Source organism: Helianthus annuus, chromosome 1, assembly GCF_002127325.2.
Source record: "Helianthus annuus cultivar XRQ/B chromosome 1, HanXRQr2.0-SUNRISE, whole genome shotgun sequence".
NCBI lineage: Eukaryota > Viridiplantae > Streptophyta > Magnoliopsida > Asterales > Asteraceae > Helianthus > Helianthus annuus.
In genome coordinates, this window is record NC_035433.2 from 35,977,998 (window position 1) to 36,001,253 (window position 23,256).

General features: G+C 42.3%; 1 protein-coding gene across 1 annotated transcript; it reads left to right on the forward strand.

Moving 5' to 3' along the window:
• The first annotated feature begins 21,638 nt into the window (after positions 1–21,638).
• LOC110867175 lies at positions 21,639–22,830 on the forward strand. Its single transcript, XM_022116334.1, has 4 exons — positions 21,639–21,846; positions 21,932–21,972; positions 22,047–22,337; positions 22,411–22,830. The coding sequence occupies exons 1-4, from the start codon at positions 21,639–21,641 to the stop codon at positions 22,828–22,830; spliced, it is 960 nt and encodes a 319-aa protein (XP_021972026.1).
• The last annotated feature ends 426 nt before the right edge of the window (positions 22,831–23,256 follow it).

A 23,256-nucleotide genomic window follows, 5' to 3' on the forward strand; every position in this document is an offset into this window, starting at 1 on the left:
TCAGAATCAGACAACCTCTCAAACGAGATTTTAGAGGTTATCCATATATCTGAGAGATGTTCCCCATGAGATAAGAAAATTATTGATATTTAGGTTTATATCTCGAAATCAATCTACTAAATGTATAAAAACCTACTGGTACATCATCAGTGAGACCGTTTATCACTTTTAACTTTCCATTTCTTTAGCATACTATGACTGTCTTACTGATGTACTATCATTTCCTCTTTTTAAACAACAACTCATTTTGAATTCTATTATGTTTTTGGCTTTTTCAAGCTTTCAAATGTTTTTGTAATTTCAAAATTTTTACTCCCCCTAAAATCCAAAACATTTAAAGAAAATTTGATAACCCAATGTAGATAGCTTCATCTTGCCATCCATTTTTTGCTTTACATACTCTGTCTTGCATAAAGTACCCCCATGATTTACAACACACTGATTTTTAACAATGTTAAAACCATTTAATCGCTTGTGAACTAATCATGTTTGTTCAGCCGTGAGGGTTTCGGCATATTCAAATAACATTTTCTTTCAAATTTTTCTATTTTTAGGGTTTTTTATTTATGGTTTATTTATGAACAAAAACAAACAAACACCCTGTTTTTCAGTTGCAGGGACCTGCAGCCTCCTGTGCAAGGCTGCTCCGCTCTTCATCTTGGCATTTAGATTCCTTCTGGAGCACCTGCACATTTAATGCATTCAATTACTTGAACAGAGCAACCCAGGCTTGTTTGACCTTGGGTATTGTCACACAATAAGAATTGTTCAATTTCGAAAAATCTTTGTCATTTTTAACAAAGACTTTTTCATTTTTATTTTCAACCTTCTTGGTTGAATCAATTTTGCGATTTGCATTCACAGAAGTCGTTTGTTTCTTTGCCACCCAAATTTGACATGTTGAACTATTCGTTTGATAGAATCGTGAATCATTTTGACTGTTTTGTTTTGTCAAATCAATTTTTGGTTTCCAGATTTGTTTGGTTTGAAACATTTACTTTCTGTTTCCAAATCTGTTGTCACACAACTTTGGGTGTCGTTGGTTTCGGTTTCCAAGTTTGTTTAGATCCAAACTTGTTTGACTTCTGTGTCTTAACCTCAACTTTCCTTTTCTTTTCAACATCAACAGGCCTCAGATTTGGACACTTGTGACCAAGATGTCCAATTTGATCAGACTTAAAGCATGTTCTCTTGGAAACATCTTTAGCCTGTTGTTGTTATTTCTTTTGAGCATAGAACTCTTCATTAGTCTGTTCACTAAATTGGAGTGTTTTTTCTTCTTCTGAACTTGGTTCCGTGAACAAAGTTCGTCTGTTTATGAAGATTTGTCTTTCCAAATTGTTTCTTTTGATTTTGTTTCTTTTTATAACCTAACCCAACCTTTGTGTTTTTCTTTTTGTAACTAGGTTTGTTATAAAAAGTTTTCTTGCTTTTCCCAGCAAATTTTGCAATTTCAGATTTTTCAATTTCTAACAGTTTGAACACTTTATCAATCTTATCCGAAATCACATTTTGAATCGGAAATTCAATATCTGAGAATAATTTGTCCAATCCAATCATGGTATATGACAATCCTTTTGGATCATCATTCGCATCTTTCTCAGATTTTGAATTTTTAAGATAATTTTTGTGAAAACTCTCCTCATATTCATCATGTGATTCGGACTTACCATTGTTGGTAGACTCATCTCTCAAAACGCTTTCAACAACCTTACCTACCACCTCTGAATCACCAAGATCATCAGATTTGGTGTAAGTCACATCGATGTTGTCAGGTAATTGGTCAACCATGTTAATTGCTTTACCCACTTTCTCGTTATCATAGAATGTAAAATTATTCTCCAACGGTGGTGGAACCTGATGATATTCTGATCCAATTCCCTTTTTGTTCTTTTCAGACCTTTTCCATCTGGTGTGATGTTGAAAATACGTTGAAGAATGTATGAAGAAGTATGATAACTTTGAAGTTTATTAACAACCTCTTCTTTTTCAGCCAGTTCTTGTTTAAGTTTAGCAACTTCATCAATATATTGATTTAAAACCAGTTGTTTTCCTTCATATGTGGCTTCAACAAGTTTAGTTGTTTTCTGACATGTTGACAATCTATCATCCAGACTTTTGACTTTACTCTTCAAAGTTTCATAAGCTTCTTTTACCGTATGATATGACAATTTCATTACATCATATTCTTTTTGCAATTCTTGAATAATATTATCTTTTTTAACACATTCGTTGCAATCATCTGAACATTTTTGTTTCAAAATTTTGTTTTCTTTTTCAAGAATTTCACATTTTTGTGTTAGCTCTTTTTCTTTCAAAAACTTTTCATTTTCAAGAGTTTTGTTACATTGTTCTTTAAAAATTCTTTCTACTTTAGTGAACTCAATGTCTCTGCATCTTAAATTTCTATTCTTTTTAGTACAGGCACTGCACATTCCATGCATTTCCTGCACTTTCATCAGTTTTATTTTCAATTTCATCAATTTTATCAGTTGACTTAGCATTATCAGACGACTTAATAGTTTCAGTTTGAGTTGTTACCTCAACGTGATCTTCTTCTGATGTGTTGTCGATCGTCTTCTTCAGAATTTCTTCTTTCAGCTTCTTGCTTTCATCAACGATCTCTTCAACAGTTTCTTCTTCTTTTCTACACTGGCATATATCACTTTCTTTATGCCTTCATCTACTTCTTTCCTGTAATTAGGATTCTCTTCGACCCCTTTAATCCAAACTCCCACAGTTGGAACCGCAGCAACAAGTGCTTCAAAATCTACCTTTTGAGGATCAACTGTTGGATTTCCTTTAGGATCAAGAAAACATTCTTTCTCTTTACTCCATCTGTTTTCTCGCTTTGCTTCTGTGAAAGCCTTATACACCTCACTCAGATACACTCGTGCTTGGCATTCCTCCCGGCTCTGTCTGAACTCAGCAACCAAAGCATTTTTCTCTTTTGGAATATACTTACTCCAGTTAAACCCCTCGTCATCCTGAATCGTCACATAAACCTGCTTCCTCTCTTTTGATGACCCTTCCTCAATCTGCTTTTGATTTGTTCTTGATGGTTGCTCGTTGTTGCGATGATAGATGGCTTTCTTGTATTAGTCTTCGTGAAAAGGATTCACACTATCATCTGCTTTGTTATTGGAACATTCTCTTTTGAAGTGCCCCTTTTGTTTGCACTTGAAACCAGTGACTTTAGCTTTATCAAAACCTATCTTCATATCTGGACCGTCAAGTCATTTCCTACCAGTGATCTCCATGAACCGTTGAGCTCTCCTAATAACGCTAGCCATACACCATCGAATATCCATGAGCTTTATCTCTTCCGGATCTACCTGGTCGTAATCCTCCTTTGTCATATTTGGATTTTCGATTTTTCCTGCGACCAAGCTTTCGTAAGATTCCAGAATAAAAGCCAAGAAACTTATATGCTGTTTAGCGAAATTAGTATTCAAATTTGGAGAATCTTTCCAATTATGATTTGGACTTGATTTAGATGATGCAGAAGATGAATGATATCCAAAATCATAGCTCGGCGATTTATTCCTTGAAGAATCACCAGCGTTGTCAGTACTAAACGATGTACCAATCTTTGGTGTCTGATTATTCAGCATCATACTTTTCCGGTAGTACAGATTGTGACACCTCGGATCTTTCCGGATAACCTTTCGATGTAACAAACGTGTACGTAATCGACTAACAGTAAAGATGTATGAAAAACTATTTGTTATTATGTGTTATGTGCCGATTTACTTATGTGTATGTATATATATATAAGTGTTATATATAAGTGAACCAAACCCGAGACCCGACTCGAGACCACGGTCTCGAGTGAGCAGTGAAGCACTTGGGCCGGTTGGGCCCTGTAACCAAAAACCCAACCCGGAACCCCCCTAAGCCCATTCGGAACATTATATAAACCCAACCCCACCTCCCTTAACCATTTTACACACTCTCCCTCATTCACTCTCTTCTCATACTCTCCCCTCATCTCCTCTCACTAAACCCTAGCAAACCAAGACCAAGGTCACCTCCTCTCCTCTCCTCCTTCTCGGAACCAAATCGGAAACATCAAGCTCTCGGATCAACTCAACATCGCACTAGGAAGACCACCCTTCACACCCTTCATCAACCGGTTAGTTTGTGGCTTTGTTAATTTTGAAAAACTCTTGAATGTTGGTAGTGATTGTTTATGTTTGTTACTATGAAATGCTTGATTGATGATCTAAGAGATTGCTTGAAGATGATTTTGTGTCTTAATGAAAATTATCCGGTTTCATGGTTTTGTTATTCGGATAATGCTAGGTGTTTGTTAGAATGATTTTGACCAAATGATATGCATGATTGCTTAATCTCATGAGTTTTGATTTGTGATGAATCATGCTAGATAGGAACCGAGAATATAATGCCGATTGTGTCAAAACTGTTTGTGTTAAGAATGTGTTCTTTGATCTCAAAGTTTTGTGCTTAAATGATGAATATGGTTGAATGTTGTTCGATTATGGTATGAACATCATGAAGAAAAGTTTGAATGTGTTAAATATTTTGAAAATGCTGATTTTGATCCGAATTTATGCACAAATCGACCAACAGACATGTTTAGTGGCATAGTACAACATTTACATGAAAATGCAATTTCATTGGATAGTACACTGCAGGTTCTAGAAGGGATTGCCATGCACGTACCACGGTTGCGAGTCGCAACCTTTGGTTGCTACTCGAAACCACGCATGACCAGTCGAAACCTCCCAGTTGCGAGTCGCAATCAGCACGCATCAAACCTGGTTGCGAGTCCCAACCACACCTGCTAAGTCGCAATCTCCGGTTACGAGTCGTAACCAAAGCGTGACGGACCGAGACCGCAGTTGCGAGTCGCAACCTCGGTTGCGAGTCGCAACCACCTTAGTTTCGACTGGGCTGTTTTATGTTATTGGGCCTTAACTGTTTGTCTTGATGTTTTGGGCTTCGACTGTTGGGCCTCCTGTTGACTGGACTTCATTTTGATCTGCTACTGTATGTATACATGTTACTGTTTGTATTGCTGCCTGTTAACTGCTTGTATACGTGTATGCTAAACGTGTTTACTTGTACCCGACTTGACCCATACTTGGTAACCATGCTAGGACGTGGTGACCAACATACTTAATCAAGTAACGTATCATACCGAGCAACCCAAGGTGAGTTCACAACTTAAAAGCATGCGTCCCGGTGGTTTGGGACACGAGACTGAAACAACCCCATCCCCTTGTAAAGGGGATACCGTCTACATTCCTTCCCTAGTTATTGGGAAACAAACTTACTTTACCTTCCCTTGTATTGGGAAACCCTTTTTAGTTAAATTACTGTTTATACGGAATGCAACTAACGGCACTAAACGCAACTCTATCACTCAAGTCCCTACTACATAATACCGATTAGTCGCCGGTGCCAGGCGAACGGGTTATTAGTTGATAGCGCTATTTAGGTCTTACCAGCCTCACACCGTGCCATGGTATGGGATTGGTCGTGAACTAATGTACTCAGGCATCCGTCAATGATGATAGAACATTGACATCGGGGCATCCTGCGGAAACGCAAACGGTTACCTAGTGTTCGGTATTGGAAAAACAGTTTAGTCGCTAACTTTTGGGGTAGCTCCCCATGGCATGTATAAGCGGATAAATTAACTGGTGAAACAAGTTTTTGGTAATTAAAACTGGACAACTAGTGAACTCACTCAGCATTATTGTTGACCCCTTACTGCATGCTTTGCAGGTGGCCAGTGACTAGAGCAGCTGCTTGGGATGTGTAGTGGTCGTCTGCCCGTGTGTTGGGCATTTAATATGCTTACTTTATGAACATTGTTTAAAACTATTAATTATGCTTCCGCTACATTTACTCTGAACTTAAAACTTCAAACTCTGAACTTGATATTTGCTAATCTTATGGTTAGTAAGTATTGCTTTCGTTATCAATTTAATTATTCAGTATAGTTGGTGGCTGGATCCTGGTCAGTCACGCCCTCGAAGCGGGTGTTATCCGCAGGAGGATTTTGGGGGTGTGACAGATTGGTATCAGAGCCATTGGTTATAGTGAACTTGGTTTTAAAAAGGGGAAAAATCTTTTTGAGAAAAACCAGACTATAACACGTGACTCGTGACGACACTACACTCCAAGTACAAGGCTCGACTTATCTGACCTCATAGCTCGGACCCATAGTTACTTGCTTAATTGTCTTATGCATTCTGCTTTACTATACGTACTAGTTTGCCTGATTAGATAGATACACCTTCTCTCTTCTATCTCATTCTCGCTATGTTACGACATCGCACTCATACTATGTTTTCTGGTTATGAAGACAATGAGTGGACGCGGACGAGGAAACGTCAACATGACTCAGGCTCAGTTCACTAACCTGCTCAACACCGTGGCTGCAGCTTTCGCAGCTCACCCTATAGGTAAACTCGATGTTTTAGGATGTTTAGATCCTACCGCCACATCGTCTTTTCGCCTCTAAACCTATTTCGCTTCGCTCCTCACAACAGGTCAGCCTACACCTGTGCAACCACGTGTTTGTACCTTCAAGACCTTTATGGATTGCAAGCCTCTTCCTTTCAATGGCACGGAGGGTGCCATAGGCCTTCTGCACTGGATTGAGAAGGTCGAAGCTGTTTTTGCTGTCTGTGAATGCCCAACTGCTAATTGGGTGAAGTTTGCTACTGGTACTCTAGAGGGAAGCGCACTTTCCTGGTGGAAAGCGCAAATTCAAATGCTTGGTCTGGAGACTGCTAACGCTACTGCGTGGGAAGATTTCAAGGATATGATCAAGGAAGAGTACTGTCACAGGGGTGACATCCACAAGCTGGAGAATGAGTACTATGAACTCAAGATGGTTGGGTCAGAGATTGAGACCTACACCAAGCTGTCCAACGATTATGCTGCACTTTGTCCGAACATGTCTCGACCTATGTATCGAAGGATCGAACTGTACATCAAGGGTCTGGCTCCAGAAATTCGAAGCCATGTAACTTCAGCCAACCACACTACCATTCAGCCGATCGTTCGACTTGCTCACAAACTCACTGATCAAGCTGTGGAAGAGGGCAGGTTGCCCAAAAGGATCAGTGCTGCGGAAGGAAGTTCTAGTGATGGCAAACGAAAGTGGGATGGAAATCAGGGCAAAGATGCTAACCCTACTCAAGCCCCAGCACAACAAAGGAAAACTGACAACAACAAAGGCGCTCAGCAACAGGGTGGCTACCGGGGAAACTACCCTAAGTGCAACAAGTGTAACAGGCACCACAATGGGGCATGCAACAAGGGTCAGTGTCAGCGATGCCACAAGATGGGGCACGAAGCAAAGGATTGTAGAAGTCAGTTCCCAGCAAGGCAGAACCAGCAACAACCTCAACAGCAACAGCAGCAGGGAAACAACAGAGTATGTTTTAAATGCGGGGCAACAGGGCACATGCGAAAGGATTGCCCTGAACTGAATCAGAATCGCAACAACAATCAGGGAGCTGGGAACAATGAGCAGAACAACAATGCTGGGAATGCAAGGGGAAGAGCTTTCGTGATTGGAGCTGGAGAAGCAAGGAACGACCCCAACGTCGTGGCGGGTAAGTTCCTACTTGATGATCGTTATGTTTCTGTGTTATTTGATTCCGGTGCCGATGCCAGTTATGTATCCCTTCGCATTAGTAAGAAACTTAAGCACTCGCCTGCATTATTAAGTTCTAAGCACACCGTCGAGATAGCTAATGGTAAGAACATCGAGGCCACGCACATGATCCACGACTGCACCCTAGAATTGTCCGGTCACACGTTTAGTATCGATCTTTTCCCTGTCAAACTTGGAAGCTTCGACGTCGTCATTGGTATGGATTGGTTATCCAAACATCGCGCTGAGATCCTCTGTCAAGAGAAAGCAGTTCGTATACCTCGCCGTTCTGGTCAACCCCTCATCGTTAAAGGCAACAAAGGTGGAGAAGTCACAGGCATTATCTCGCTTTTAAAAGCCCAGAAGTGTTTACAGAAAGGGCACACCGCTATCTTAGCACTCGTCACCAATACTCACGAAAAGGAAAAGAGGATTGAAGATTTTCCTGTAGTACGCGATTATCCCGAGGTATTTCCTGAGGAACTACCTGGACTCCCTCCTCACCGTCAGGTCGAATTTCAGATCGAGCTAGCTCCCGGAGCAGCACCCATAGCTCGTGCACCGTACCGTTTAGCCCCTGCAGAACTGAAGGAACTCTCTACGCAACTACAAGAACTATTGGATAAAGGATTTATCCGTCCTAGTTCATCACCCTGGGGAGCCCCAGTACTCTTTGTCAAGAAGAAGGATGGCACATTCCGAATGTGCATCGACTATCGAGAGTTGAACAAGGTTACCATCAAGAATCGTTACCCTCTCCCGCGCATCGACGACCTATTCGATCAGTTGCAAGGATCGAGCTACTATTCAAAGATTGACCTGCGATCAGGCTATCATCAGCTGAGAGTTCGTAATGAAGATATTTCCAAGACTGCATTCAGGACTCGTTATGGTCATTACGAGTTCCTCGTCATGCCTTTTGGAATGACCAATGCGCCGGCAGTGTTCATGGATCTTATGAACCGCGTATGTAAGCCTTACCTCGACAAATTTGTGATTGTGTTTATCGACGACATCTTGATTTATTCGAAAAGTCAAGAAGAGCATGAACAGCACCTACGCCTTATCCTCGAACTCCTTCGCAACGAGCAACTGTATGCCAAATTCTCTAAATGTGACTTCTGGCTTCGGGAAGTCCATTTCCTCGGCCATGTGGTTAATAAGAACGGAATTCATGTCGACCCAGCTAAGATCGAATCGATAAAGAACTGGCCTACGCCTAAGACTCCCACTGAAGTTCGCCAATTCTTGGGTTTGGCGGGCTACTACCGCAGATTCATTCAGGGATTCTCAAAGATTGCACAACCTCTCACGACTCTTACACAGAAAGGCGTCGCCTACAAGTGGAATACAGTGCAGGAATCTGCTTTTCAGAGGCTTAAGGATAACCTCTGTAGCGCTCCTATTCTCTCGCTACCTGAAGGTACTGACGACTTTGTGGTCTACTGTGATGCATCTATTCATGGACTCGGTTGCGTGTTAATGCAACGCGAGAAAGTTATTGCCTACGCCTCACGACAACTCAAGACGCATGAAAAGAACTACACGACGCATGACTTGGAACTGGGAGCAGTGATCTTTGCTCTTAAGATATGGAGGCATTACCTGTACGGTACCAAGTGCACTATCTACACCGATCACAGGAGTCTCGAGCATATCTTTAGGCAAAAGGAATTGAACATGAGACAACGTCGATGGGTCGAACTCTTGAATGACTACGAATGCGCCATCAAATACCATCCGGGCAAAGCCAATGTCGTGGCAGACGCCCTCAGCCGAAAGGACACTATACCAAAACGCGTGCGAGCACTACAACTTACCATCCAGTCTAACCTCCCTACTCAGATTCGAAATGCTCAAGTTGAAGCATTGAAGCCGGAAAACGTCAGGGCTGAGTCTCTGCGAGGGTCGAGGCAGCAACTAGAGCAGAAAGAAGATGGTGCTTACTATGTAACAGGGCGTATCTGGGTTCCACTCTATGGAGATTTACGTGAACTTGTGATGGACGAAGCCCACAAGTCCCGCTACTCAGTACATCCTGGTTCGGACAAGATGTACCATGACTTGAAGACTACGTATTGGTGGCCTGGTATGAAGGCCCACATAGCAACCTACGTCAGCAAATGTTTGACTTGCGCAAGAGTCAAGACAGAATACCAGAAACCAGCAGGTCTGCTCCAACAACCAGAAATCCCGAAATGGAAATGGGAGCAAATTTCCATGGATTTTGTTACAGGGTTACCTAGATCTCAACGCGGAAATGATGCTATTTGGGTAATCGTAGATCGATTGACCAAGTCCGCACACTTTCTGGCTATTAAGGAAACGGACAAGTTTTCTACCTTGGCGGAGATTTACTTAAAGGAAGTAGTTTCGAGGCACGGAGTGCCAACCTCGATTATTTCCGACCGAGACGCTCGATTTACTTCGGAATTGTGGCAAGCTATGCACAAATGCTTTGGCTCGCGTTTGGATATGAGCACTGCTTATCACCCGCAAACGGATGGACAGTCCGAACGTACCATCCAAACTCTAGAAGACATGCTTAGAGCGTGTGTGATCGATTTTGGCAAGAATTGGGAGAAGCATCTACCGCTAGTAGAGTTCTCATACAACAACAGCTACCACACTAGTATTCAGGCAGCACCTTTTGAGGCATTGTACGGTCGTAAATGCCGGTCACCACTCTGCTGGGCAGAAATCGGTGATAGTCAAATCACAGGCCCAGAGATGGTGGTAGATACAACGGAAAAGATTGCCCAGATCAGACAACGCATGGCGGCAGCTCGTGACCGTCAGAAGAGCTACGCTGATAAGCGTAGGAAACCATTGGAATTCCAGGTCGGTGACCGGGTTCTACTTAAAGTCTCACCCTGGAAGGGTGTGGTTCGCTTTGGTAAACGGGGCAAGCTTAATCCGCGATATATCGGACCATTCGAAATTACCGAGAAGATCGGTAAGGTTGCTTATAGATTGAGTCTGCCTGAAGAACTGAGTGCGGTACACAACGTTTTTCACGTATCCAACCTGAAGAAGTGTTTGTCGGATGAAACACTTGTGATTCCTTTTAAGGAACTAACGATTGACGAACAGCTACACTTTACTGAGGAACCGATTGAGATCACTGATCGAGAAATCAAAATCCTCAAACGAAGCCAGATACCTCTTGTACGAGTCCGTTGGAACTCGCGACGTGGCCCAGAGTATACCTGGGAGCGGGAAGACCAGATGAAGCACAAATATCCCCAGCTGTTCCCTAACGAAAATCCCAGCACTGAAGCTACGAACGAATTTCGGGACGAAATTCCAAACTAACGGGGGGATGATGTGACACCCCGTTGAAACGCTTTCACTTACACTAGCTTGACAGTGGCTGCCTTAACTTTCGGGACGAAAGTTCCTAAAACTTGGGGATAATGTGACACCTCGGATCTTTCCGGATAACCTTTCGATGTTACAAACGTGTACGTAATCGACTAACAGTAAAGATGTATGAAAAACTATTTGTTATTATGTGTTATGTGCCGATTTACTTATGTGTATGTATATATATATAAGTGTTATATATAAGTGAACCAAACCCGAGACCCGACTCGAGACCACGGTCTCGAGTGAGCAGTGAAGCACTTGGGCCGGTTGGGCCCTGTAACCAAAAACCCAACCCGGAACCCCCCTAAGCCCATTCGGAACATTATATAAACCCAACCCCACCTCCCTTAACCATTTTACACACTCTCCCTCATTCACTCTCTTCTCATACTCTCCCCTCATCTCCTCTCACTAAACCCTAGCAAACCAAGACCAAGGTCACCTCCTCTCCTCTCCTCCTTCTCGGAACCAAATCGGAAACATCAAGCTCTCGGATCAACTCAACATCGCACTAGGAAGACCACCCTTCACACCCTTCATCAACCGGTTAGTTTGTGGCTTTGTTAATTTTGAAAAACTCTTGAATGTTGGTAGTGATTGTTTATGTTTGTTACTATGAAATGCTTGATTGATGATCTAAGAGATTGCTTGAAGATGATTTTGTGTCTTAATGAAAATTATCCGGTTTCATGGTTTTGTTATTCGGATAATGCTAGGTGTTTGTTAGAATGATTTTGACCAAATGATATGCATGATTGCTTAATCTCATGAGTTTTGATTTGTGATGAATCATGCTAGATAGGAACCGAGAATATAATGCCGATTGTGTCAAAACTGTTTGTGTTAAGAATGTGTTCTTTGATCTCAAAGTTTTGTGCTTAAATGATGAATATGGTTGAATGTTGTTCGATTATGGTATGAACATCATGAAGAAAAGTTTGAATGTGTTAAATATTTTGAAAATGCTGATTTTGATCCGAATTTGTGCACAAATCGACCAACAGACATGTTTAGTGGCATAGTACAACATTTACATGAAAATGCAATTTCATTGGATAGTACACTGCAGGTTCTAGAAGGGATTGCCATGCACGTACCACGGTTGCGAGTCGCAACCTTTGGTTGCTACTCGAAACCACGCATGACCAGTCGAAACCTCCCAGTTGCGAGTCGCAATCAGCACGCATCAAACCTGGTTGCGAGTCGCAACCACACCTGCTAAGTCGCAATCTCCGGTTACGAGTCGTAACCAAAGCGTGACGGACCGAGACCGCAGTTGCGAGTCGCAACCTCGGTTGCGAGTCGCAACCACCTTAGTTTCGACTGGGCTGTTTTATGTTATTGGGCCTTAACTGTTTGTCTTGATGTTTTGGGCTTCGACTGTTGGGCCTCCTGTTGACTGGACTTCATTTTGATCTGCTACTGTATGTATACATGTTACTGTTTGTATTGCTGCCTGTTAACTGCTTGTATACGTGTATGCTAAACGTGTTTACTTGTACCCGACTTGACCCATACTTGGTAACCATGCTAGGACGTGGTGACCAACATACTTAATCAAGTAACGTATCATACCGAGCAACCCAAGGTGAGTTCACAACTTAAAAGCATGCGTCCCGGTGGTTTGGGACACGAGACTGAAACAACCCCATCCCCTTGTAAAGGGGATACCGTCTACATTCCTTCCCTAGTTATTGGGAAACAAACTTACTTTACCTTCCCTTGTATTGGGAAACCCTTTTTAGTTAAATTACTGTTTATACGGAATGCAACTAACGGCACTAAACGCAACTCTATCACTCAAGTCCCTACTACATAATACCGATTAGTCGCCGGTGCCAGGCGAACGGGTTATTAGTTGATAGCGCTATTTAGGTCTTACCAGCCTCACACCGTGCCATGGTATGGGATCGGTCGTGAACTAATGTACTCAGGCATCCGTCAATGATGATAGAACATTGACATCGGGGCATCCTGCGGAAACGCAAACGGTTACCTAGTGTTCGGTATTGGAAAAACAGTTTAGTCGCTAACTTTTGGGGTAGCTCCCCATGGCATGTATAAGCGGATAAATTAACTGGTGAAACAAGTTTTTGGTAATTAAAACTGGACAACTAGTGAACTCACTCAGCATTATTGTTGACCCCTTACTGCATGCTTTGCAGGTGGCCAGTGACTGGAGCAGCTGCTTGGGATGTGTAGTGGTCGTCTGCCCGTGTGTTGGGCATTTAATATGCTTACTTTATGAACATTGTTTAAAACTATTAATTATGCTTCCGCTACATTTACTCTGAACTTAAAACTTCAAACTCTGAACTTGATATTTGCTAATCTTATGGTTAGTAAGTATTGCTTTTGTTATCAATTTAATTATTCAGTATAGTTGGTGGCTGGATCCTGGTCAGTCACGCCCTCGAAGCGGGTGTTATCCGCAGGAGGATTTTGGGGGTGTGACACAGATCAACATTCTGTTGATAACTGGAACTAGACATTTTGTTTTGTTTTTGTAACTCTAGATCATGTCCTTCGAGTTTTTCAATCAAACCATCCATAGTAATTTCATCAAACTTTGCATTATTTTTCAACACAATCACAAAAGTTTTCCAATCATCAACCTGCGGTAACGCCTCCATTAATTTGTCAATAATCTCTTCCCTGTCCTTCTTAATTCCAACCTTCTCCAGCTCAATTTTCAAATGACAGAATCTTTCTCTCATTTGTCGGAAAGATTCTCCTTTCATGCAGCCGAATAAATCAAATTCCTTTTTCAGCAGAGAAATTTTGTTTTTTTGATATCCTTACCTCCTTCGGCTTTCAGCTTCAATGCTTCCCACATCGACTTGGATGTTTCACCATGTTGAAGTAAAAACAGAATATCCTCTCTAACAGATTGTTGTAATAGTGTTACCATTTTTAGTTCGTTGGAGTGGTCCTTTTTATCAGTATCTGAAAATTGTTTAATTGTAAGTAATTCATTTTTACCATTCACTGGTTTTTGATATCCAAAATTTAACATGATCCAACTATCATACGCATACGCTTTCACCCAGTTTTCAAATCTGGTACCCCACCAATGATAATCCTCTATATTCATCAGTTTGGTGGCTTTTGATGGTTTCCGTACACGTTATCGAAGATTAAACTTTCTGAAATCACGTTTGACACGCTTTTCGTTGTGGGTGTCGCTTCGGATGTAAATGCGTTGTAAAACGTATTATAGAACTCTTCATCCATGTTTGACATCTTCAAATCAACCTTGATTTTCAACCCTTGTATATCACCTGCAAACAGTTAAACACACAATTGACCAGATATAAAACTCAAATATTTAACAATCCTAATTTTGCGTGAATATTTGAAATTTTCAGAATCAACATATTGATCCGTGAATATGGAACTGACAACACACGGATTTTGATCGAATTAACAAGATTCCCGGATAGACGTTGTTTAACTTTCGGATCGGATGGACTTGTTTAATGAGCTAGTGAACCAATGAACCAAATAAGCTGAACAAGTCCGAATGAACTTTAACTGGGTGAACTTGAGATTTACGCATGGGCTTACGGATGGACCGATTCCAGCGGATGGACTCACGGATGAATACTTATGGATCAAATTCTGAGACTAAAACACCAATACACTGCTGCAAATGGATTTACAAATCTGCGAATGTATAACCGCGAGTGAACTGTTTTGAAACAAATTATGTTTATGATTCACAAACCTGAATATGAGTATCTGTCACAAACCGATTCTTTGTGAACACGTAACCTACAATCCATTTCTTCTGGATGAAGTTCGTCCGGATGGAGTTCTATTCAAACAAATTTAACAAATCGATCTGCAATTATTAACAAATAAACCTGCAAATGAACCTTTTCCTTGGTAATCAACTGAAAACCAGATTTTGTTTTCGATCAAACAAATGTATTTAGTTTCAATGAAACAGTGGATTGACAATTATACCAAATCAGTTAACTGATTCACATCAATTATCTAACAACATTGCAGCCAATATGAGATCAATTTGCGAACACTCTCTAATTTATATGACCAATCAATGCAATTGAATCATTAATACCAAACAATCTTGACTCGTAACTGTGAACACTAGATTCATATAACACCGAATTGAATACTTGTACTTTGTTTTCGCCCAAATGAAAAAAACAACGAATGGACAATTGCTTTCACATTCGTCCGGATGAAGAAACGATGAATGGACACTTGCTCATACGTCCGGATGGTGCTTTTAGTTTAACGGATGGACACCGATCGTTATTTGCCCGGATGAAGATGATACGCCCGGATGGATACAGTCGTCCGGATGAAGATGATACACCGGATGGACTATCTTCACGGATGGGAGTTTATCAGCGGATGGACTATATTCTGTCATCTGGATGGAGAACCTACTACTCCCGGATGAGCAACAATCAGACAACTAGACACTGTTATCGGCCGGATGATATTTAATTCTCGGATGAAGGTTTCCGGATGAGAATATTTTAACCAAATGGATGATATCTCAGTTGGCCAAATGTAATGATAACAATACCTTTTAACTAATTCACCCAGATGAAGGTAATAAAAGAACGGATGAACATAGAATATTGTGCCGGATGAAACACTTTTCCAGATATGCTTATCCTATTGGACCAAAAAGAAAAGAGTTTCACGGTTAACCAGATTATTCATTCCGAACGGACTTTTCTTTATTTTCAACGAATGGACAAAATGGGCCGGATGGGTGTTTAAGTCCGGGTGGACTTAATTGTTTTACACGGATGGACTTTTAAATGAACAACTAGGTTAATTCATTCCATCCGGATGAATGGGCTTGGGCCTATCCGAACGGATGGCCAAACTCAACAGCGAAAAACATTTTTTTTCACTCAGTTTTTAATAAAATTCATCCAAAAAAACCTTTGAATTAAAATCCGAAATTTTGAAGGATTATCTAAAACATGTTTTCGCATACAATATCAAAAATTCATTCAATTTTAACCGTGAAATCACCGAAAATTTGAGATTTTTAGTTCCAAAAAGTTAAGAAATTGAGTAGATGAAAAAAATGACAAATCTAATGCAAATTCAGCTCCAAAACTGATGAAGTTTTGTGAAAGCTTGTATCTCTGATCCGTGCAATCGATCTCCCGCTCTGATACCATTTGTGGATTCGTTTCCGGATCGATTTTGAACTCCCGACATGATTGCGAACATGTATTACGTGCGGAATCCGTGTACGTGTGTGGATCGACACAAGAACGTAATAAACGATGATTCGATTGATGATATAACAATATACAAACCGTGAATCACCTTGAACACTAGTTTCTCTCTCTAGACCTTCAAAGCTTCAAATGTTGCAAAAGTTCTAAATGAACTACCTAAGCCTCCTATTATAGGCAAGACACTAAAGAAAGTCTCATTAATTACAATAATGCCACATTGCTACTAAATTGACTTTTCCTTATCTAGAGCAATATAAAACCATGTTTTGATCAGTTTTCTGCTACGATCCGGGATTGACGGAAGTGATAGACATTATGCACTCACAATTTTACAGAAGTTCCACTCTTTTTCCCTTCACTAAGTTTTATCCCATTGGGTTTTTCTTAGTAAGGTTTTTGATGAGGCAAAGTACATGATCTAGAAGTATCAGGGGGAGACAATACGTGTTGCACTCTTTTTCCCTTAGTTAAATTTTTGTCCCACTGGGTTTTCGTGGCAAGGTTTTTAAAGAGCCAGCATCTCCAAACGTATCAAGTTGATAACCAAGCGTATTAAAAGTTTATATTTTATTTTCATTTATCACGTGGATAGTCAAGGAGGAGTGTTATGAAGAAATTATTTATAGTGACTCTCCACGTTCTTAACTCACGTCTCTTACTTACTCTTGTATTAATAATTTGGCCTATATAAAGAGGTCATTTGTCTTTGAGATGATATATTCAATGTCAATAAAAATTATCTCATTCTCCATATTTCTTTCTCTACATGATCTATGTTCTTATGTTTATCGTGTATATTGGTTTCTAATAGATACCCTTGTATTACAACAATTACCAAGTATAATTATAAAACAATATAAATGTATTTTACAAAGTTAAATTTTTTCTTGTATAATAAATAGTTATGTGCTAGTCTTAAAAATCTCTCAGTATATTTTTTTTCCTTTCATGTTGTTAATTTTAAAGATTTTTTTTTGAGCGAAAATATCTATTATTTCTTGTTATTTGTGAGACTTGAACTCAAGACCCCCCTCTCAAAGTGTTTAAAGGTTTTCCCTTTTTACCAATAGACCACCAACCATTAGTTTGTTAAAAAATAAAAATAACTTGCATATTCTATCTTAAATATGAAAGTCGGTGGACTTTCTATTTAGGATCGCTCCCTTTTTACATATTTACACCAGCATCCATTGCTTTTGTAATACTACACTCAAAACTTTAAAAATGTCAACATTAGCCCCTAGACTACTACACATAAAAACGAATCAACTCAAATATAATACATTTCCGTGCTTATTTTATGTACGTTTTTAGTTGGTCTACGTTTCCACGTAAATTTTGTTCCAAACCGAGTGAGGTTATATATAATACATTTTCATTGGAGGGTATAAATTTGAGTTATTATATATTTCGACCCAGTCGCAATACACGACAGCTAAAGCTACTATTATATTATCACATATCTATACCGAAAATCAAATTCGACTTTTACACCTCCCGACTTTATTCATTTCACTTTGCAACACTTATTGTTTAATGTCTGAAGAAACAGTGATCTAATTAGGGAGTTAATTAGATTGGTTTATGTTCCTTTCATGATGGTTAATCTTCCTAAGGATATTTGAGCTCCGACTTGGTAATCTGACCCTGCAAAAGAGAACACCGTTACTCGTTAAGAGGGGAATGTGGGGGTTTCCCTCTTAACCAGGCTCCGGCGTGAGAATAAGCGACTGCTTTGAGAGTAATTAAGTGCTAAGAGTGAGAGTAGAGGGAATAGAATGTTTAACCTGTGGAATGAGGTCTCTATTTATAGCCGGAGAGGTGTAAGGGGTTATGGGCTGATGGGCCTTGGGCCGGAAGCGGACAACAAAACGGATATGCTCTTTGTCTCACTGGCGTCGACCGCTTAGTGGCTTCTAGACGTTCATCGGTGCTGGCGCACCTTGATTGGAGCCACGTGTCATTGTTGTCGGCCTTGTTGTCCTTCTGTCATCAGCAGACAAATGGAGATCGTGGGACAGTTGTCTCCGTCCTCTGATTGGTGCCACGTAGGCGTCCTTGTGTACTTCTCGTCAGGTGATCGTGGCGCACGATTGTCCAGAGCCTGCTAGACGCTCATTGGCTCCTTTTACTGCCACTTGTACCTTATGTACCACTGTGGGTAGCTGTGCGCTTCCCTACTGAGTGGCTCTTGTTGGACAGCAAACTAATCCGCGCGGGGTTAGTATGCTCATTTGTTCCATTTTTATGTTAAGTGCTGATATATGAGCCTTTTGTGGGCCTTGCCTCGCGCGGGATAAACTACAACTTGTGTAGGTCGCGCGTGGATATTATTAATAAGTTTTCTGAAATAAGGAGTATGGTTCCGCGCGCAACCTGGGCGGAGGTTTGCGCGACTTTTTGGGACCATACCCCTTCAAGTCCCCCCAGTCCAGTGCTGCACCATGCGCAACGCAAGTGGACTTAATAAAAATAAGAGAAATAAGTGTAATAGGGGAAATGTTCTTTTGATCCTGATTGGTGTGGCGCATGTGGAAAATGTTGTTTTCAATTGCGCAGGTACCAATGCAGGTCTTTAGGGATTGTCGTTTGTCTGATCAGGCGCGCAGGTTTATTGGAGGTGACGTGCAGCTTGCGCGGATCATGTAACTTCTGCATGAAGTTACTTGTAATTTTTATGGCGGGAAACTTCGAAATTTGAATTTCTGACAAGTTGGTGGGATAAGTCGTTGAGTGCGACGTTTGAGTTGACCTCTGGCACGGGTGTCATCATGCCGTCTGCGGCGGTTGCACTTCGTATCAGGAGAGTGAGGCCCACGCGCGCGTGGTAACCGTCACCCCTGGTTTTCCGCTTGACGTGGCAGCCTCTCGTTGGTTAGCCTAGTAGCGAAAGCGGCACGGTTACCCATCGCATTAAATGCGATGGGTATATATATCCGAAGAGAGGTGGGAGATTCTCACTTCTCTTCGTTGCCTTCTTATTCTCTCTCAACCTCTCTTTGAATCTTCAAAGTTGGTTCTTCACATCTTCAAGATTTCTGCAAATCTTCAAGTTTTTCTTCGAGTTTTTTCCAGATTTATTCTCTGATACGATGAGTGAGGAACATCAAGAAATTGCTGCTGCTGAGGAAGGTCCAGTTCCTGTCCTCAAATGGGATCTAGGTCTCTTCGAACAGATAGTTCGGAGTTTCCGATTTCCACCGGAGTGGGATGCCCGGTATCCGGCTCAGGGCCAGACCGCGGCTGATGCACCACCGGGTTATATTACCCTATATGAAGATTTTTTCCTTCAGGGTAACATTAGGTTACCGGCTACAAACTTCCTGGGGCATATTCTTCATTACTACAACTTCCATCTGTCACAGATGAGCCCACCTGGGATGGTTAGGGTTCGTCATTTCGAATTCCTATGCCGATCTCATGGCATCGAGCCGTCGGTAGAGAAGTTTCGGGCCTTCTACCAGTTGCAGAGGACGATGGGTTTTTTCTCGTTTGCAAGCCGTGGTGCGGCGAAGAAGATTCTGCTAAACCCCCCCAAGAGTTTCCATGACTGGAAACCCAAGTTTTTCTTCATTCGTGAAGAAGTGTTGCCGATTGCCATGCCCTTCCGGGATTGGACTGAGGCAATACCGAAGGAAGACCTTCCGATTCCTAAGAAGGCCCATTGGTATCAACAGCTGACCCCAACCCCAAATCGGGTGTTTGGGGAAAACGTTTTGGTCGCGGCTAAGATGAGTGACCAGTGGTCACCCAACAGCAGGGAGGTTCCGGTGTTGAAGATCGGTGATCAAGGTTTGTTATCTCTTTGTTCTTTTTTGAAGTAGCTTGATTTAATTGTTACTTACTTATGTTCATGTTTAGAGGCGCAACTCTATCAAGCTGCCTTCTCCACCTTTGGTGGTTCCATGGGCGTGCGCTCCTTGCGCGACGATGAAGAAAGCTGGTATGACCAGATTAAGGGCAACCTCATGTTTCCGGTTGAAGGTGCCTTTGCTTCGCCGCCAACCGCTACTGAAGGTGCGCAATATCCTAAACCTCGTCCTTTGCGCTCTGTGACTTCTGCTGGGAAAGAGATTCTCTATCTTTCCAGCGAGGAGTCAGTAGGGTCTTCCAACGGCGAGCTAAGTTCGTGGTCTAAAATCTTTGCAGGTGTGTTGCGCGACCTGGGGATTGACCCAGAGGAGAAGAAAAAGAAACCCCTGAAGAAGAAGAAAACCAAGGTCGATCCGGAAGTGACCAGCAAGGGTACTGGCCCGAGTCGCGCAACTACTGCTGCTGTCAAAGGTACTCTCCGCCTTCGTCAAAGTGACTTATATGATTATGTAATAATCAGCGATTCATTTGAAGGCTTGTCGCGTACAGCTAAGGCAAAAACTGGTGCAGGTGGCTCGAAAAGCTCTGGGAGCGCGGGTTCTCATAACCCTGATGCTGGCGTGACCCCTGAAGATGATGAGGCGGAAGAAGAAGATGCGGCTGCCCAACTGATTGGCAGGAAGAGAGGTAGGAGCGAAACCACGGCTGGAGTGGCTTCCGCGCCTACTGCTGTTGTGCTTCCCGTGGTTGGGAAAACGAGCAACTTGCGCTCGTTGTATAAATTTTCTCCGGGTATGTTCTTTGCTTCTCTTCTTAATACTTTTCTCTCTGCTTATGTACTTGCATTATTTTGGCAGAGATCAAGAAGAAGACCCCTGAGAAGGGTGTCACGTTCAGTGAGGCTGCGTCGAAAAGGCCGAAGATTACTATCAAGTCCTCTGATACTGCTGCTCAGGACGCCGCGAAGGCTGCTGAGGCACAGCGAAAGGCGGAGGAGAATCAGAGGAAAGAAGAAGCAAAGAAGAGGAAGATTGAGGAGGAGAAGAGGAGGAGGGATGAAGAAGAGAGAAAGAGGGAGGAGGAGAGAAAAAGGAAGGCGGAGGAGGAGAGGGTGGCCGAAGCGGCGAAGAAGAGGGCCCTGGAGGAGTTAGAAAAGAAGAAGGCTATGGAGCAGCCTGTTAATGTTCAAGGGCCTGAGGTTACAAACCCTACCCACTCCGCGCATGTCATTACTTCTAAGGGTTCGGGTCGATATGCTTCAAGCAGCGCGAGCTCTGGTGGTGCAGGGGGTTTTAACCCAAACGTGATTGGGGCGAAGGATACCGTCGGCGATATCTACTATAAAACTTATAATGAAGAAGAACGCGGCGATGCTCCTCACCAAGCCCCTTGGAGCTTAAAGCAAAAAAGATACATTTCATGAATTTGCCCCTTGCCGCGAGTGGTTTTTGAATTCGTTTACCCCTGCAGAAGTTAACCGGCAAAGGGCGAAACCCCATGAAATGTTATATCGCACCTTTATACTTGGAGAGGCCAACGCTCGTGCTGCCAATCACCAGATAGTTCGTGAATGGCGAACAATGGTTAGAGAGCGCGCCGACTGGGAGGCTTATCGTGAGCGCTCGTTAAAACGTATTGCTGAGTTTGAAAAGTCCAAGGCTGCTCTTGGTGAGGAGAGAGCCAAATTTGAAGCCGATAAGAAGGCCGAAGAATGGGGCCGCGAGGGCTTGCAAAAGAAACTCCACAATGTTGAGGAGCAACTGGCCAAAGAGAAGGCTGAGTTTAAACGTATTTGTGCCCAAGACAACGAGCGCGCTTACGCGGCTCGACAGAGATCTTGAGGCTAAAGTTGCTGATTTGACATCGAAGGTAGAGGAGGCGCAAGGAGAGAAGGCTGCCAAACAGCAGATGGAGGTTAGTTTATTTGTTTTCCTTTATTCTTGCTATGTTGTTAACAAACCGGCCTAAGTTGTTTTGTCGGCCTTCAGGTTGAGTTGTCTGAGGCCAAGGTGCAGCTGTCTAGCAAGGACAGAGATCTCCACGCCAAGGACGTTGAGATTGCGGAGCTCAAACGTCGCTTGAACGAGCAAATCGACAGATGTGAGTCGTTGGAGATCGACCTGGAGGCCGAGAGGGTTAAGGCTGCTACGGCTGAGGAGGCGCGTGCTGTCAGCACTGCCGCGCTTAACGTGGCTCAAACCAACTACTCCGAGGCCCAAGGAATCGTTGACACGCTTGTCTCGGAGGCTGAATGGATGCGCACTCGTGGAGTAGCGCTTGTAAGTTTGTACTTCTGTTTTTTATGATTCCATCTGGTTAAGGGTTGTTCTTAACGCTTTTCTTTTGTTGAAGGTTGCCAACTCCATCCTAAATGCTGGCGAGCTCGATCGCGCCGTTGCTGCTCTCACGGATGCGGCGCGTGCGGTGGGCCATCGAGGAGGTTACTTGGAATGTGCCAGTCACGTTGAGCAGATACTAGGGCAAGAATTTGATGTAAGCCACTGCTCGGTGACTGAACGTGCTGATGCTGCGCTTGCACATGCTGAAAACTCATATGACAACCTTACCTTGCCTATCATGGATCTGGTTGTGGAATCCTTGAAAAAAGACGACTGGTGCCAGCGTCTTAAAGCAGTCCTCGACCCACCAGTTACCGTCGAACTGTCCGATGAAGAACCAGCTGGTGATGACGGTGGAGATGGAGATGATGATGGCGACAATGACGATGGTGAGGATGACGGAGATGATGATGGTGATCGACGCGATGAATAGAATAGGTTGTTAAATAGGTTGTTGATAGGCGTTTGTGCCTTATAATTGTCTTTTGCAACTTGATTGTAAATGCTGCGCTGTTGCGCAAGTTTATTATATGAATCGTTTTCGGTTTTTCCGTTGCAATTATTGCATTGCTGTCAAAACTTTGGTTAAATTAGCTCGAATAAATGGAAGTGTTTTTTAAGTAAAAAGTAACCGCCCGGTCTCGCGCTTTGTTCGCGGAGGACCTTGGAGGCGGTTCTTGTCAACAAATTTTTAAAATGCTGGAGTGTTTTCGCGCTAATCAAAAGTTTAGCTTGCATTTGTAACGAAAAAATGTAGTAGAAAAACATGTCGTATGTTTTCATTAAGTCTGGAATGGGCGCATAGGCCTTCATACATTAATTGTAATGGCGTCTAGCCGACATAGGAAAGTAAAAACGG